The following is a 14,877-nucleotide window of genomic DNA, read 5'->3' on the forward strand; positions in this document are numbered from 1 at the left end:
TCCACTATTTTACAGCTCAAGTAAAAATTTGAAGGAATGAGCTCAATTCCATGTCTGCCCTTGCCGCTCGGATTCCTTTGGATAAGATAAATAACGTATATGTCAGTCAGTGTTCATCACGAGTGTAATTAGCGCATTATCGTCAACAAAGGGCTGTTTATGGGGAGCGTGCCTCTTGCACATAGAGAACCCGCTGAAAGGAATTGTAACATAATAGCTCTCATTATTTGTACAAAAGTGCATTCCCCAAGGGCGGACATTTGAGAAGAGTCTATTTACCGGGGTTGAGTGGACACGCACAAGCTAACAAGCGCTTCTATTAGCATGAGTATATGACGTCTGTCAACAGATTCCCGTCAAGCCTTCTTGTTGGTAGCCAGTCGAAATCATATCGTGCAAGATGACATCACCGCTCGGCCCAACGTGGTGCACTCGCTGATCCGGGACGGACGCAACATCGTGGCCCTTGACTTCGACTCGGTCAATGAGCGAGTGTACTGGTCCGACACAAGCCAGGACAGGATCTGGAGCGCTCATAAAAACGGCAGCGATCGAACCGTGGTGAGTTTTTAATCGATTTGAGTCGATGGCTTGTCTTAAAACACGTTGGCTTAAAATTAAAGATGTGTGTCGACAGATATTTGACAGTGGGGTGACTGTGACAGAGAGCCTTGTTGTGGATTGGGTGGGCAGGAACCTCTACTGGAGTGACTACGTTCTGGAGACAATTGAGGTTTCCAGATTAGATGGTAGTCACCGGACCGTGTTGGTCAGCGAGAACATCACCAACCCCAGAGGCCTGGTGCTGGACCCAAGAGACAGGTCAGAACCAGAACCAACGTTAGCAAAACTCTCTCTGTGCTGCGTTTCTTAAAATTGTTCTTTTGCAGTGCCCACCTGATGTTTTGGACGGACTGGGGGAGGAACCCCCGTATTGAGCGGGCCAGCATGGATGGCAAACTGAGAACCGTTATCATAAGCAACAAACTGTACTGGCCCAACGGTCTTACCATCGATTATCCCAACAATTTGTTGTACTTTGCTGACGCCTATTTGGATTTCATAGACTACTGCGATTATAATGGCAAGAATAGAAAACAAGTCCTGGCCAGTGACCTGGTGAGTCCATGACTTTGGTGACATATCAGACCATGCACCTCATTGGCAAAAATATTGGGCCATCACTTTTACTGATTCTTTTAAAAGAATCAGAAGATCAATCATAAAACATTCTTTTGGGTTGAATGTTTTTAACACTGTTTTCTTTTTCTGTCTTTGCAACTCTCTATCTAAAAAAAAATAAAGGTTCTTCAACATCCCCACGCAATTACCATTTTTGAGGATTTTGTGTATTGGACCGACAGATACATCAATCGCGTGATGCGAGCCCATAAGTGGCATGGGGAGAACCAGACAGTGATGCTGTTCAACCTTCCTCAGCCCATGGGTCTTGTGGCAGTGCACCCGGCCCGACAGCCGGCAGGTATGACCGACCCATTTTACTCACTTGGTTTGAGAAGTAACGCTGCACTTTCCTTTATGAAGTCATTTTAGAGAGGAGTAAAAAGTTGCATTTCACACTCATTTATTGTCGTGTGATTCATTTATAGGTAGCAATTACTGCTCCCAGAACACCTGCAGTCATATTTGCTTGCTGTCGGCCATTGGACCACGGTTCTACTCATGTGCGTGCCCCTCAGGGTGGGCCCTGGCAGCCGACCAAGTCACGTGTACCAAAAGTATGTATGGTGTCTGTCTTCAACCAATACCTAACTGTATTAAGAGGTTCCATACTTGGCTATTTTGAGACAAGGAGCTTTCAGTCCAAGGAGTTTCCTTGTGTCGACAGCTCATCTCAGGTTTCAGCAGATGAAAGCCAATACGATCTCCCCAGAGGCCAACGATTATCCACGAATGAAATTGCTCCTTAACAACTGATTGATTCTAATCTGTACTGACTAAGCAACTACGAATTTGGAGCATACTTTCCCTCATCAGTAGATGATAAGTCTCAGGAAACCGTGTTATAGAAAGAATGTATTTATATTGTGCTTATTTTTTATTTGTTTTTTGTAGTTGAGGATCCTTTCTTGGTGGTGGTGAGAGACAGCATCATTTACGGCATTTCCTTGAATCCAAACGACATGAGCAATGGAGCAATGGTGCCCGTGGCTGGGCTTCAGAATGGCTACGACGTAGACTTTGATGACCGTGAACAGACTCTTTACTGGGTCGAGCACCCCGTGAGTTCCGGTCCATAAATTCCATGCCCAGTCACCTACTGGTTCTTCTGTCTTTGCTAAACGTGCACAGTGACGTCATCATCAACATCACTTTCAGGGTGAAATCCACAGAGTCAAGTCAGACGGTACCAACAGGACAGAGTTTGCCCCCGCGGCTCTTTTAGGATCTCCTGTGGGCCTGGCCCTGGACTGGATCACAGAAAACCTCTACTACACCAATCCGTCAACACAGTCGATTGAGGTGAGACGATTAACGCAAACTTGAGTTTGTTTCATTATCTTGAGCAATTGGGGACCAAAAAAAGTAGAAATGATAAAACCCATTGCTGGGGCAGGTTTTGAAGCTGAGAGGGGAGTTCCAGTACAGAAAAACTCTCATCACAAATAACGGCTCACCAAATGGTGCCGGTAGTCCTGTTGGCATTGCTGTGGACCCGGCACGTGGGTAAGCGCTTTTTAACAACAAGCCGTCCCCATATACACCGAGCCTATGACCTTCATCCTTTATATATTTTTTTAAGCAAACTGTACTGGACCGATCAAGGGACGGAGAGCGGCATCCCCGCCAAGGTGGCATCTGCAGACATGGATGGTTTGAACCCTGTCATTCTGTTCACCAATAACCTGGACCACATTGAGTTCCTCAGTGTGGACATTCAAGAGAACAAGCTGTACTGGGCTGTCACAAGCAGCGGCATGGTCGGTCTTAACTCAAATTACACGTTTTGCTCATCGCAATCACTAATAGTGACTGTCCGCAGATTGAACGTGGAGATCCAGATGGGACCAACCGCATCACCGTGGTGTCAGGTCTGGCTCACCCCTGCGGTGTGGCCGTCTATCAGAACTTCCTTTACTTCACCGACCGTGACTTTGAGGTCATAGAGCGCGTAGACAAGACAACAGGCTCCAACAGGGTTGTGCTACGGGATAATGTGTCTGGACTCAGAGTTCTGAAAGTTCATTTCCGAGACTGTGAGTACACAACATGTTAATGTTGCTAGTAAATTACTGATTGTTGTTCTTGACATTTTCAGCCTCTGCAGGCACAACCAACGGCTGTACCAACAACACGATTGCGTGCGAGCATTTATGCTTGCCTCGACCGCAGGGTCTCTTCACGTGTGCCTGCGCCACGGGCTTTCAACTCAACGCCGACAACGTGACCTGCGCCCCTTACGAGTCTTACGTTGTCATCTCCACGCTGTCCGCTATCAAAGGCTTCAGTCTCGAAGGGGTGGACCATGCTGAAGCTATGGTGCCAGTGGCAGGGCGAGGTCAGTCATTGTGGTCAAATGGAAGTCTATAAAAAATTCAAACTGATGATTTCCAAAATGGAAAACAATTGTAGGTAATGAATTAATTTTGTTCTTTCAGGTCGTAATGCTTTACATGTGGACGTGCACATGGCATCTGGTTACATCTACTGGTGTGACTTCAGCAGCACGGTTACAGCACAAAACGGGGTCAGAAGAATCAAGACGGATGGCTCGGGATTACACAGCGTCGTGAGCAGTGGCATAGGACGCAATGGCATACGAGGAATAGCGGTGGACTGGGCCGCAGGTATGCTGTTTTATTCTTTGCGTCACTCCCACCAGAAGCTTGACCTGATGCAAATTTAATTGTGCGGCTGATTTCTACCTTGTACCCAGGAAACCTTTATTTCACCAACGCCTTCCTGACGGAGACATACGTTGAAGTTCTTCGCCTGAATACTACTTTCCGAAGGGTACTGTTAAAAACCCAGACGGACATGCCGCGCCACATCGTGGTAGACCCTCGGAATAGATACTTATTCTGGGCCGACTACGGCCAGAACCCCAAAATCGAGCGAGCGCTTTTGGATGCAAGCAACCGCACGATTTTAGTATCATCTGGAATCGTCACCCCACGAGGTCTCGCTCTGGACCAAGAAACTGGATACGTCTACTGGGTTGATGACTCTCTGGATATGATTGCCCGAGTCAGCCCCCAAGGAGGGGAGACGGAGGTCGTGCGCTACGGCAGTCGCTACCCAACTCCTTACGGAATCACCGTGTTTCAAGGGACTATCATTTGGGTGGACAGAAACCTCAAGAAGGTTTTCCAAGCAAGCAAGGAACCCGGCAGCGCTGAGCAACCTGCTGTCTTAAGAGACAACATAAACATGTTGAGAGATGTTACTATTTTTGACCGGCGCATGCAGCCGTCCACAGCCCAAGAGCTTCGCAATAACCCCTGTGTGGAGGCCAACGGAGGCTGCACCCACTTCTGCTTTGCCTTGCCAACCGCCGACTTTGGCAACGCATCCAGGAAATGCGCTTGTGCCTTTGGGAATCTCGCGGGTGACGATGAGAGCTGTGTGGTGTCAAAGGATGATTATCTCATCTACACCACGGAGAGCACGGTGCGCAGCCTACGTCTCGATCCAGAAGACCACGCCGTGCCCTTCCCAGTGGTCAATGTGCCACGTACTTCGGTGGCGCTGGATTTTGACCTCACCGACCAAAGGGTCTACTTCACTCAGAGTTCGGGCGCAGGAGCTAGCAAGATCAGCTACATCAGTTTGTCTTCTCCCACTTCAACTCCAGTGGTGGTTGCTTCAGGTAGTCAACAGTCTTCCATTTTTTTTTTAAGACACGTAATGTCTAATGTAGTTGTGGTTCATATGATGCGACAGATCTTGGGGCTCCTGACGGCATCGCGTACGACTGGATAAATCGACGGATTTACTACAGCGACTATGCTAACCAAAGCATCAGCTCAATGTCTGTGAATGGATCTCAGAGGACGATTATCGCACACGTGTCCAGGCCCAGGGCCATCATGTTGGACCCCTGCCGGGGGTAAGGCTTTCTTGCATTTTGAAGTTTTGAATTTTTTTATATGAATCCTGTCTTGTTGGACAGATACATGTATTGGACGGACTGGGGAACCCATGCGAAGATCGAGCGTGCTACCTTAGGTGGGAATTTCCGAAAGGAGATCATCAACAGCAGTCTGGTGTGGCCCAATGGACTGAGCTTAGACTATGAAGAGGAAAGGCTGTATTGGGCTGACGCCAGCTTGTAAGATCAGAGAAAATCAATTTCTGTATTCCAACTTGGTCTTCCTCACTGCCGTTGTTCTTTTTGCTCCGCCATCAGACAGAAAATCGAGCGATCTTCTCTAACCGGAGCAAATCGGGAGGTCATTGTCAGCACGGCCATCTACCCGTTCGCCTTGGCGATGTTTGACCAGTTCATTTACTGGACTGACTGGAACACACGGAGCATCTACCGGGCCAACAAACACGACGGCTCCGACCAGACGGTAATGATTCAGAACCTTCCGTCTCGGCCCATGGACATCCATGTTTTGGCCAGCGGGAAGCAGCAGCAGTGTGTCAGTCCTTGCGAGCAGTTTAACGGAGGCTGCAGTCATATCTGCACACCAGGTATGAACATTGTTATTATTGTCTTTGCGAGCACGACGTTCAATCCAGAAAAAATAAAATGTGATCCTCTTAGGGCCCAATGGAGCTGAGTGTCACTGTCCATTAGAGGGGCACTGGTACCTGGCTGACAATAAGCACTGCATCCCTGATAACAGGACTCGGTGCCAGCCGGGTCAGTTTACTTGTCTGAATGGCCGCTGCATTCGTGCCCAGTGGAAGTGTGACAATGACAATGATTGCGGAGATGGCAGCGATGAGCTGGAGAGAGTCTGTGGTAGGGACTCTTTACATTTGTCAACTTCCATATTGGGGGGGGTTTCTGATTAACCTCACTGGTAGACCTCTTTTTACTAACAAGCCCTGTGTGTCTCTTTGCTCTAAAAATAATTGCTTCTTAGGAATCAAGACTGATTTCAACTATGTAGGTGTGTATGCTTACAAATTCATTTAACAGGCTCCTAGCAACAAATCAATACTAATCACGAGCACTTACATCTTTGCATGCAGTCCCTCAGTTCCTGTCATCATTCATAGCCTTGTCAGGTAACATGAGAATTCGTGTGCGGTAAAAGTTGTTGAAGGTCTCTGAGAGGTCTCACGTTTCATTTGTTAGCCTTCCACACATGCGACTCCACCGTGTTCACGTGCGGCAACGGGCGATGCGTGCCTTACCACTACCGCTGCGACCACTACGACGACTGCGGCGACAACAGCGACGAAGTGGGCTGTCTGTTCAGGCGCTGCGACCCCAGCGCAGAGTTCACCTGCAACAATGGCCGATGTATTTCCAAGGAGCACGTTTGCAACGGCATCAATAACTGCTACGACAACGGCACCTCAGATGAGCAAGATTGCCGTGAGTCAATTTCGAACTTTCGTCCAAATGCCAATTTGTGTATTCGTGTCATTCATTCATAATGAATGAACCGATTATTTAGCTGAGAGAACATGCCAGCCGGAACACACCAAGTGTCAGTCGACCAACATTTGCATCCCGCGCTCGTACCTGTGCGACGGAGACGACGACTGCGGAGATATGAGCGACGAGAGTCCGACGCATTGCGGTGAGTTTAACACCGACGCGACAATTTCATTCGTGACGCCGTTCGAGTGATGCCTTTTACATTTTCCCCCCAGCTACATCCACATGTACCCAGAGCGAGTTCCGTTGCTCCAGCGGTCGTTGCATCCCCGCCCACTGGTACTGTGACGGAGGGGCCGATTGTGCCAACGGCTCTGATGAACCCCTCTCCTGCAGTGAGTGTCACACAACTCATTTACCCAAAAAGCCTCTAATGGCCTTTGCTGGCTTTGTGTGTCTGAACTCACCATCATCACACCCCCTCCCCCAGTTTTTTGTGTGTTTGTGCCTGTCCGCCCATCGAAGAAATGGTGAGTGATGCAGCGGTGTGTGCGGTGTATCTCTTTGTTGACGAGGTGCTCAGCCAGGCCTCCTATTGTGTGTTGGATTCTACTGTGGCGCACCCCCTCCAAACCTCCTTTTGTCCTGTGGGGGTTACACAGCCTCACGTTGGCTTTTGTCTGGATAGCTCACCATGCATGGGAATGTGGACTTATCAGGGCTATTTTGGTAGTGTTGGAATTTCTTCTCAAGATATTTTCAACACTTTAAATTGGTAAATAAATGTGTATAAATAGCAGACATGAGGATGGACCAAGAGTATCAATTTCTGAAAAATATGGAAGTGATCATATCTGGACATGCATATCAATTTTCAATTGGGTGTACATTTTGTCTTTGTAGCCACATCAGCCAGGACGTGCAATGCAGATCAGTTCCGGTGCGATGATGGCAGATGCATCGCCACCTCCTGGATTTGTGATGGCGACAACGACTGTGGTGACATGAGCGATGAAGACCAGCGGCACAATTGTGGTACGCACCATACTATTTATCCCCATTATCACTTCAGGAATGTTCGGGTCATCGCTGTTCAAGCTTTTTCTAATCAGCTCTCTCTGTGATTGCATCCAGCCAACCGTGCCTGTTCCAGCGCAGAGTTCACTTGCGCCAACAACCAACCGCCTCAGCGCAAGTGCATTCCTCAAGACTGGCTATGTGATGGAGACGCCGACTGCGCGGACGCGCTGGACGAGCATCAGAATTGTTCGCGGAGATCCTGTGGAGTCAACGAGTTCACCTGCAGCAACGGCCTCTGCATACGTAGCTCCTACAGGTTACGCCAAATCACCTCTTTTGCCGTTGGCGTTATGACTTCCTCATGTTGTGCTATTCTAAATTAGGTGTGACAGGCGAAACGATTGTGGTGACAGCAGCGACGAACAGGGCTGCGCCTACCAGCCGTGCCAGCAAAACCAATTCACCTGCCAGAACGGCCGATGCGTGTCGCATGACTTTGTCTGCGACGGGGACAACGATTGCGGAGACGAGTCCGACGAACTGGAGCACGTGTGCCACGCCCCTCCGCTCACTTGCCCCCCGGGAGAGTTCACGTGTGACAACGGACACTGTATCCCCTTGAGCCAGGTGTGTAACCGGGACGACAACTGCTCCGACAACAGTGACGAGAAAGGATGCGGTAAGTGTGATGAAGATTTACCCGCTATATCACCTCAGTTCACTTCTCTCTAAAAATATTCAATATTTTTTGGTGCTCGTGTCGTTCCAGGTATCAACGAGTGCACAGATCCATCGATCCATCGCTGCGACCACAATTGTTCAAACACAGCCACCAGCTTCATCTGCACATGTCGCCCGGGCTACCGCCTCATGTCCGACGGGACGACGTGCGACGATGTCAACGAGTGCGTGGAGACGCCCAGCGTGTGCAGCCAAGTGTGCGAGAACACGGTGGGCTCGTACGTCTGCAAGTGCGCCCCGGGCTTCCTCCGAGAGCCGGACGGGCGCAGGTGTCGCCAAAACAGCAACATCTCGCCTCACCTCATCTTCAGCAACCGCTACTACCTCAGGAACCTGTCCACAGATGGGCGGGCTTACTCGCTAATCCTGCAGGGCCTGACCAGTGTTGTGGCCATGGACTTTGACCGCGTGGACAAGCGCTTGTATTGGATCGACGTGAGCCGCAGGGTGATTGAAAGGATGTCCTACAATGGCAGCAACAGAGAAGTGGTAGTCAACGGAATTGTGCACGGCGAGGGCCTTGCCATCGACTGGATCGCCAGGAAGCTCTACTGGGTGGACAGTTTCATGGATTGCCTTTTAGTGTCAGAACTGGACGGACGATTTGTGAAAAAACTGGCTGAGCACTGCGTCGATGCTAATAACACTTATTGCTTTGAGAACCCCCGAGCCATCGTGTTGCATCCCAAACAAGGGTGAGTAGAAGAAATGGAACAAAGAAATATAACGGGTTGATTGTGATTCAGATTTTTCCTCTGGTTAGTTATGTTTACTGGAGCGACTGGGGTGACAAAGCCTTCATAGGCCGAGTTGGAATGGACGGAACCAACAAAGTAGCGATCATCACCGCAAAGATAGAGTGGCCCAATGGGCTCACCATAGACTACACCAATGACAAGCTCTACTGGTCCGACGCACATTTGAACTACATCGAGTAAGTCCATATTCTCTTCTCACTTCCAATAAAAACTTTAAACCTCGCAATTTCAATCCGTCTCCATTTTTTTCCCCCAGGTATTCGGATTTGGATGGCCACCACAGACACACGGTGTACAACGGGATTTTGCCTCATCCCTTTGCCCTGACCGTGTTCGAGGACACCGTCTATTGGACGGACTGGAACACACGAACGGTGGAAAAAGGAAACAAATATGACGGCTCTGGTCGCCAGGTTCTGGTCAACACCACACACAGACCGTTTGATATTCACGTGTGCCATCCTTACAGGCAGCCCATTGGTGAGTTCAGCTTCGACCTCTCTCACCTCATGTTGTTATTTACTCAGACTTAAGCGCAGGTTTAGATTACCAACTTGTATTTGTCCAAGTGAGATTGATCGAACCTCCCTTTGCTTCTTCCTCCGGTAGTAAACAATCCTTGTGCGGTGAACAATGGAGGTTGCACTCACCTGTGCCTCATCCGTCACGGGGGGCGGGAACACACTTGCGAGTGTCCCGATCACTTCCTGGCAATGCAAATCGGAGGAGTGACCAGATGCCTTCCCATGTGTACCAGCACCCAGTACAGATGCGCCAACAATGAACGGTTTGTCACCTATCTTTCATCATTACGCAGAATCATGCCTCCAACAAGGCCTTGAAATGTTGCGTCATCGACAGTTGTATTCCGATCTGGTGGAAGTGTGACGGTCAGAAAGACTGCAGGGACGGCTCGGACGAACCCTCTACATGCCCCTCGCGCCACTGCAGGCTGGGCCACTTTCAGTGCAACGACGGCAACTGCACCACTCCGCACTCGTTATGCAACGGCAAGCGGGACTGCCACGACGGCTCCGACGAAGACGCCGTTTTGTGCGGTTAGTTGCGCTTCATTTCAAATTTGCTCCCATCTTCGACATGTCACTCAAACTTCACCCACGTCACCTTCCAGCGACACACCAATGCGAACCTCACCAGTGGCAGTGCGCAAACAAGCAGTGTATCCCTGAGTCGTGGCAGTGCGACGGCGAGGACGACTGCGGCGACCGCTCCGACGAAGACCCCTCCCACTGTTCCACCAGGACGTGCCGTCCCGGGCAGTTCAAATGCCGCAATGGACGCTGCATCCCCCCAAAATGGAAATGTGACACCGACGATGACTGCGGGGACAACTCGGACGAGCCTCTGGAGGAGTGCAGTGAGTGAGGTTTGACCTTTTTTCTTTCTACACTGCCCAGTATGACACAATCATTTTCTCTGCAAGTGGGGCCAGCGTACCGCTGTGACAACCACACCGAGTTTGACTGCAAGACCAACTACCGATGTGTGCCGCTCTGGTCTGTCTGCAACGGCCACGACGACTGCAGAGACAACAGCGACGAGCAGGGCTGCGGTGAGTCCGACAGTGGGCCGCAATTAGTATCACCACTTCCTCTTGTTAGAAATTAGATTTATGAGATGTTGGCTAGCTTAGGTCTGCGTGTACGTGTGTGCTTTTGCTCTGTCCTTGCGGGGGGAGGAGGGGGGGCACGGGTTCACTCGCCGAGCTTTGTAGTCCACACACACACACTCCCGCCTCTTATCAGAGGCCCTCGCTCCATTAGTGCCATGCCCGAGCAGGAGGGGAGATCCGCGCTAATCTTGCCGTAAGAATGCAGCAGATGGGCCAGGTGGAGGTTGAGGAGGGCAGCACTCGCTCTATCTTCCGCAGCTAGCACCGTGTGGTGGAGACGGCTCAGACCGGCTCTCCTCCACTTCCTTGACTTCTCTGCACACGCACACGCACCGGGCATGAATACAGGTCACCCATCTGGCTCAGACATGCTCCTCCACTCCCTCCTGTGTGGTTTAATTAAGAAACGCGATGCCTTTCATTTCAAACTTTCAGCATTACTCCAGACCCCCGACGTTGACGTTATGAAAGCATTGCTAAGAACTCGGTGTGTGTTCAAAAAGTGAGAGTAGAGTTTCACTGCGCAATCTGTCATTTAAATTAAGTAACACGGGTAGTGAACCTAAGAATAGTTTTACTCTAAAACTAAGAGTAATTGATCTTATCAAAACCCTCAGAAGCACCAGAATCAATTTAAAGTTCCTGTAAAGTGGAAATAAAACACAGTTTTCTGAATCCTTTTTCTCTTTTCAGAGGAGGTGGCCTGCGACGCCAGCGGAGACTTTCAGTGCGGCAACCATCGTTGCATCCCGCTAAGGTGGCGCTGTGACGGCGATGACGACTGCGGGGACAATTCCGATGAGCGCAGCTGTAGTAAGTCCTCGCCACATTTCGAACTGACGTGAAAGAGAGCGAGAGATGATATGCTTACTAAATAATTCATTAGGTACTCCTTCATCAAGTTTTCTTTTTTTATTTCTTTTTGTTATCGGGGGTAATATTTTCGCAAAGGGCTTCACACTCGTGCTGACAGCTGGCTGCCGTAAGAGGAGTCAAGCGGGCTTATCGACAGCTTGAGAAACAGTCTGTCCTCAGGAGAGAGGGAGTCTGTCACCTTTGAACCCTCACCGAATTAAATCACGCCTGAGAAGGTGCCACTTAATAAGGAGGAAACCCGTCTGGGATTCGCCGCTGAACTTAAAGAGGCCGTGTTGTTTTTTCTTGAGGTCATTATAAGGAGTCAAATCATACAGAGGCCTTGAAAGCGTGTTAATGTGTTCCTTCACTCCTGATAAGTGTATCAGATGATGGAATTTGTGATTTGTGAAATATCTGTTTACCCTCCTCCTCAGCACCACGCGCGTGCACCGAGAGCGAGTTTCGCTGCAACAATCTGCACTGCATTCCCGACCGTTGGGTCTGTGACCATGACAACGACTGTGAAGACAACTCGGATGAAAGAGACTGTGGTGGGTGGAGGCTCTTTGTTTTGGCTGGGGGTCCGGCTGTTTGCGAGTATCCGCGGACCACCGTGCCAAGACCTAATAAAACGGGCATTTTTGAGCGGAGGAGACAGACGGGACCACCTGTCGTCTTTTATTCAGACAGAATGAACGCTTCCATGCGTACAGTGCTGGGAGAATAGGGGACTGTTGTTGAGCAAGACTAGGTACATAAAATAACAAACGCTGACAACAATTCAATGGATTTACACTCACTTTGCATATTTTTTATTTAATGCCATGCGAGCTATATTTCATAATAGAGTTGTATTCATGAAATAATGTATGTCTCAGAGCTTCGGACATGCCACCCTGGCTACTTCCAGTGCGGGAGCGGGCATTGCATCGCCGACCGCTTCAAATGTGACGGCAACGCAGACTGCGTGGATTACACGGACGAGTCGTCATGCGGTGAGCGCTTTGGATCACAAACATGTCTCTCGCAATTTGATTCATTTCCAGTACAAGTCTCATTGAGTTGTTGTCCTGACTTTGTAGCACCACGCTTCCCAAACGGCACCTACTGCCCCCACTTCCTGTTTGAGTGCAAGAACCACGTCTGCGTGCAGCCTCACTGGAAGTGCGACGGAGACGACGACTGCGGGGACAATTCCGACGAGGAGCTTCACCTCTGCTGTAAGTAGAAAGAGTCCATCTGTTGCTCAACGTCCGGTGTGTCATTGTCAACTCGGTTTCCATAGTGACAGTCCAATGTGAGACGCCGTTCCGTTTCCGTTGCGACAACAACCGTTGCATCTACAGCCACGAGCTGTGCAACTCTGCGGACGACTGTGGCGACGGCTCGGATGAGAGACGAGAAAACTGTGAGCTGACTTTGAAGCATCTCTCACTTGATTGCGCTCTTCTCTATTAATCCTCGATCATTTCTTCTCCTCCAGGCCAAAGCCCCACTCACGGCCCTTGCGCTGACGAGGAGTACAAATGCAGTAATCGACAATGCATTCCTCTTCAGTACGCCTGCGATGATTATGACGACTGCGGGGACCAGTCGGATGAACTCGGCTGCCGTACGTTAACGACTCAGCTCATCGTATCGTCCTTATCATTAACACATTCTTATTCTCCTATCAGACCAGCAAAGCACTCATTCTTGCAGTGCCCAAATGTGTGAACACAACTGCACCGACTTGACGGACGGAGGCTTCTTGTGCTCCTGCATGGCAGGTTACCGAGCCAGAAGCGACGAACGACACACCTGTGAAGGTATTTTTGTTTGATTCAACACAAAAGCTAAAATTCACATTATTTGGTCCAAACAACTAATTATCAACAATTTCTCTGACTGGGGGGAAAAAGATATCGACGAGTGTGAGGTGTACGGGATTTGCCCCCAAGAGTGCAAGAACACAAAGGGAAGCTATGAGTGTTTCTGCGCTGAGGGCTTTGTCTCCTTTAGCGAACCACATGGGACCCAGTGTGCCGCCCAAGGTAAGAAACATCTCCGCAAACATACATTCTTTTTGCGTTGAGCTGCATGTATCCTTTATCTGTGTCATAAAAGGAAACCCACCAGTGCTTCTCCTGCCGGATAACGTCCGTATCCGACGCTTCAATCTTTCATCTGAGCAGTATTCCGACTATGTGGACAATGCTGAACACATCCAAGCTCTGGACTACTTGTGGGATCCAGAAAAACAAGGCCTAAGTAAGGATATCACCTACTAAATTTTTCTTTTCGTTTGTCTGGAGCAACACAATGAATTAGCCCGTTTTGTTTTAGGCATCGTGTACTGGACAGTTGTGGGTCGAGGATCCGAGTTCGGCTCCATCAAACGTGCTTATATGACCACCTTCAATGATCACGGCAACAACCCAGTCAGAGACGTGGACCTCAATCTGAAATATGTTGCTAATCCCGACGGCATCGCTGTCGACTGGGTTGGCGGGTAATTCACTCGGTCTTGTTCGGGTTTTTATTTTCTTATAGCCCAGTTGGTTAACACTTCAACCTCTGTTTGCAGGCACATATACTGGACTGACGCTGGCACCAATCGTATTGAAGTGGCCAAACTGGACGGGCGTTACAGGAAGTGGTTGGTCCACACTGACCTCGACCAGCCCGCTGCCATCGTTGTCAATCCAGCACTCGGGTAATGATGCTTTACTTGAATGATATTGTGGAAACAAAATTTAACCTATGTTTTTTTGGGTCTTTCTCAGAACAATGTACTGGACCGACTGGGGTAGGAAACCCAAAATCGAGTCGGCGTGGATGGATGGCCAAAGTAGGCAGGTGCTGGTCGCTGAAGATTTGGGCTGGCCTACCGGGCTGGCTCTGGACTATCTGAATGCACACAGGATCTACTGGTGTGACTCCAAAGAAAACATCATTGGGTCCATGAAACCCGATGGCACAGATAGAAAGATCATCATATCGGGAGGTCAGAACCATCTTTTACGATCCCGTGCTTTTGCTCACAATGTGACATGAAAACAATACATATTGATGGTACCCCGCTTTAATTGTGTCCATGGTTTAGATATTGGGAATCCATACAGTTTGGACCTCTTTGAGGGCCACGTGTACTGGACAACAAAGGAGAAAGGGGAAGTGTGGAGGACAAATAAATTTGGAAAAGGAAACAAAGTCAAAGTGTTAACCATCAACCCATGGCTGACTCAGGTTCGCATTTACCAGGAGCACCGGCACAACCACTCAGGTCAGTCCGTAATCACACAAACACAGTAAACATTCTGAACTATTTAGTGTAGAATGTGAGTTTTTTATTATTATCATCT

General features: G+C 49.3%; 1 protein-coding gene across 5 annotated transcripts in view; it reads left to right on the forward strand.

The window, feature by feature from the left end:
• Positions 1-14,877, forward strand: part of lrp2a (low density lipoprotein receptor-related protein 2a) — a 30,489-nt gene that overhangs the window by 12,928 nt on the left and 2,684 nt on the right. For 3 of the 5 annotated variants that reach the window (XR_005101450.1, XM_037280712.1, XM_037280713.1), the window contains 45 exons: positions 350-561; positions 638-822; positions 891-1,119; positions 1,306-1,483; positions 1,611-1,739; positions 2,077-2,243; positions 2,341-2,484; positions 2,579-2,688; positions 2,765-2,942; positions 3,005-3,218; positions 3,281-3,520; positions 3,621-3,809; positions 3,899-4,831; positions 4,906-5,071; positions 5,135-5,293; positions 5,372-5,661; positions 5,735-5,935; positions 6,060-6,086; positions 6,169-6,204; positions 6,275-6,517; positions 6,600-6,725; positions 6,799-6,918; positions 7,427-7,558; positions 7,658-7,859; positions 7,927-8,222; positions 8,313-8,979; positions 9,048-9,218; positions 9,299-9,522; positions 9,652-9,829; positions 9,904-10,100; positions 10,175-10,420; positions 10,487-10,615; positions 11,369-11,488; positions 11,968-12,084; positions 12,412-12,528; positions 12,616-12,753; positions 12,819-12,941; positions 13,017-13,145; positions 13,210-13,341; positions 13,435-13,566; positions 13,640-13,783; positions 13,859-14,024; positions 14,100-14,228; positions 14,299-14,519; positions 14,619-14,798. Coding sequence is in view for 4 of the 5 variants with exons in the window: in XM_037280712.1 (XP_037136607.1) it covers positions 350-561; positions 638-822; positions 891-1,119; positions 1,306-1,483; positions 1,611-1,739; positions 2,077-2,243; positions 2,341-2,484; positions 2,579-2,688; positions 2,765-2,942; positions 3,005-3,218; positions 3,281-3,520; positions 3,621-3,809; positions 3,899-4,831; positions 4,906-5,071; positions 5,135-5,293; positions 5,372-5,661; positions 5,735-5,935; positions 6,060-6,086; positions 6,169-6,204; positions 6,275-6,517; positions 6,600-6,725; positions 6,799-6,918; positions 7,427-7,558; positions 7,658-7,859; positions 7,927-8,222; positions 8,313-8,979; positions 9,048-9,218; positions 9,299-9,522; positions 9,652-9,829; positions 9,904-10,100; positions 10,175-10,420; positions 10,487-10,615; positions 11,369-11,488; positions 11,968-12,084; positions 12,412-12,528; positions 12,616-12,753; positions 12,819-12,941; positions 13,017-13,145; positions 13,210-13,341; positions 13,435-13,566; positions 13,640-13,783; positions 13,859-14,024; positions 14,100-14,228; positions 14,299-14,519; positions 14,619-14,798 (8,766 nt within the window). In the remaining variant the exon portion in view is untranslated. The remainder of the gene's footprint in view (positions 1-349; positions 562-637; positions 823-890; positions 1,120-1,305; positions 1,484-1,610; positions 1,740-2,076; positions 2,244-2,340; positions 2,485-2,578; positions 2,689-2,764; positions 2,943-3,004; positions 3,219-3,280; positions 3,521-3,620; positions 3,810-3,898; positions 4,832-4,905; positions 5,072-5,134; positions 5,294-5,371; positions 5,662-5,734; positions 5,936-6,059; positions 6,087-6,168; positions 6,205-6,274; positions 6,518-6,599; positions 6,726-6,798; positions 6,919-7,426; positions 7,559-7,657; positions 7,860-7,926; positions 8,223-8,312; positions 8,980-9,047; positions 9,219-9,298; positions 9,523-9,651; positions 9,830-9,903; positions 10,101-10,174; positions 10,421-10,486; positions 10,616-11,368; positions 11,489-11,967; positions 12,085-12,411; positions 12,529-12,615; positions 12,754-12,818; positions 12,942-13,016; positions 13,146-13,209; positions 13,342-13,434; positions 13,567-13,639; positions 13,784-13,858; positions 14,025-14,099; positions 14,229-14,298; positions 14,520-14,618; positions 14,799-14,877) is intronic. The other 2 variants (XM_037280714.1, XM_037280715.1) reach the window with 1 other exon arrangement.

The sequence above is a fragment of the Syngnathus acus genome, chromosome 21 (genome assembly GCF_901709675.1).
Source record: "Syngnathus acus chromosome 21, fSynAcu1.2, whole genome shotgun sequence".
Classification (NCBI taxonomy): Eukaryota; Metazoa; Chordata; class Actinopteri; order Syngnathiformes; family Syngnathidae; genus Syngnathus; species Syngnathus acus.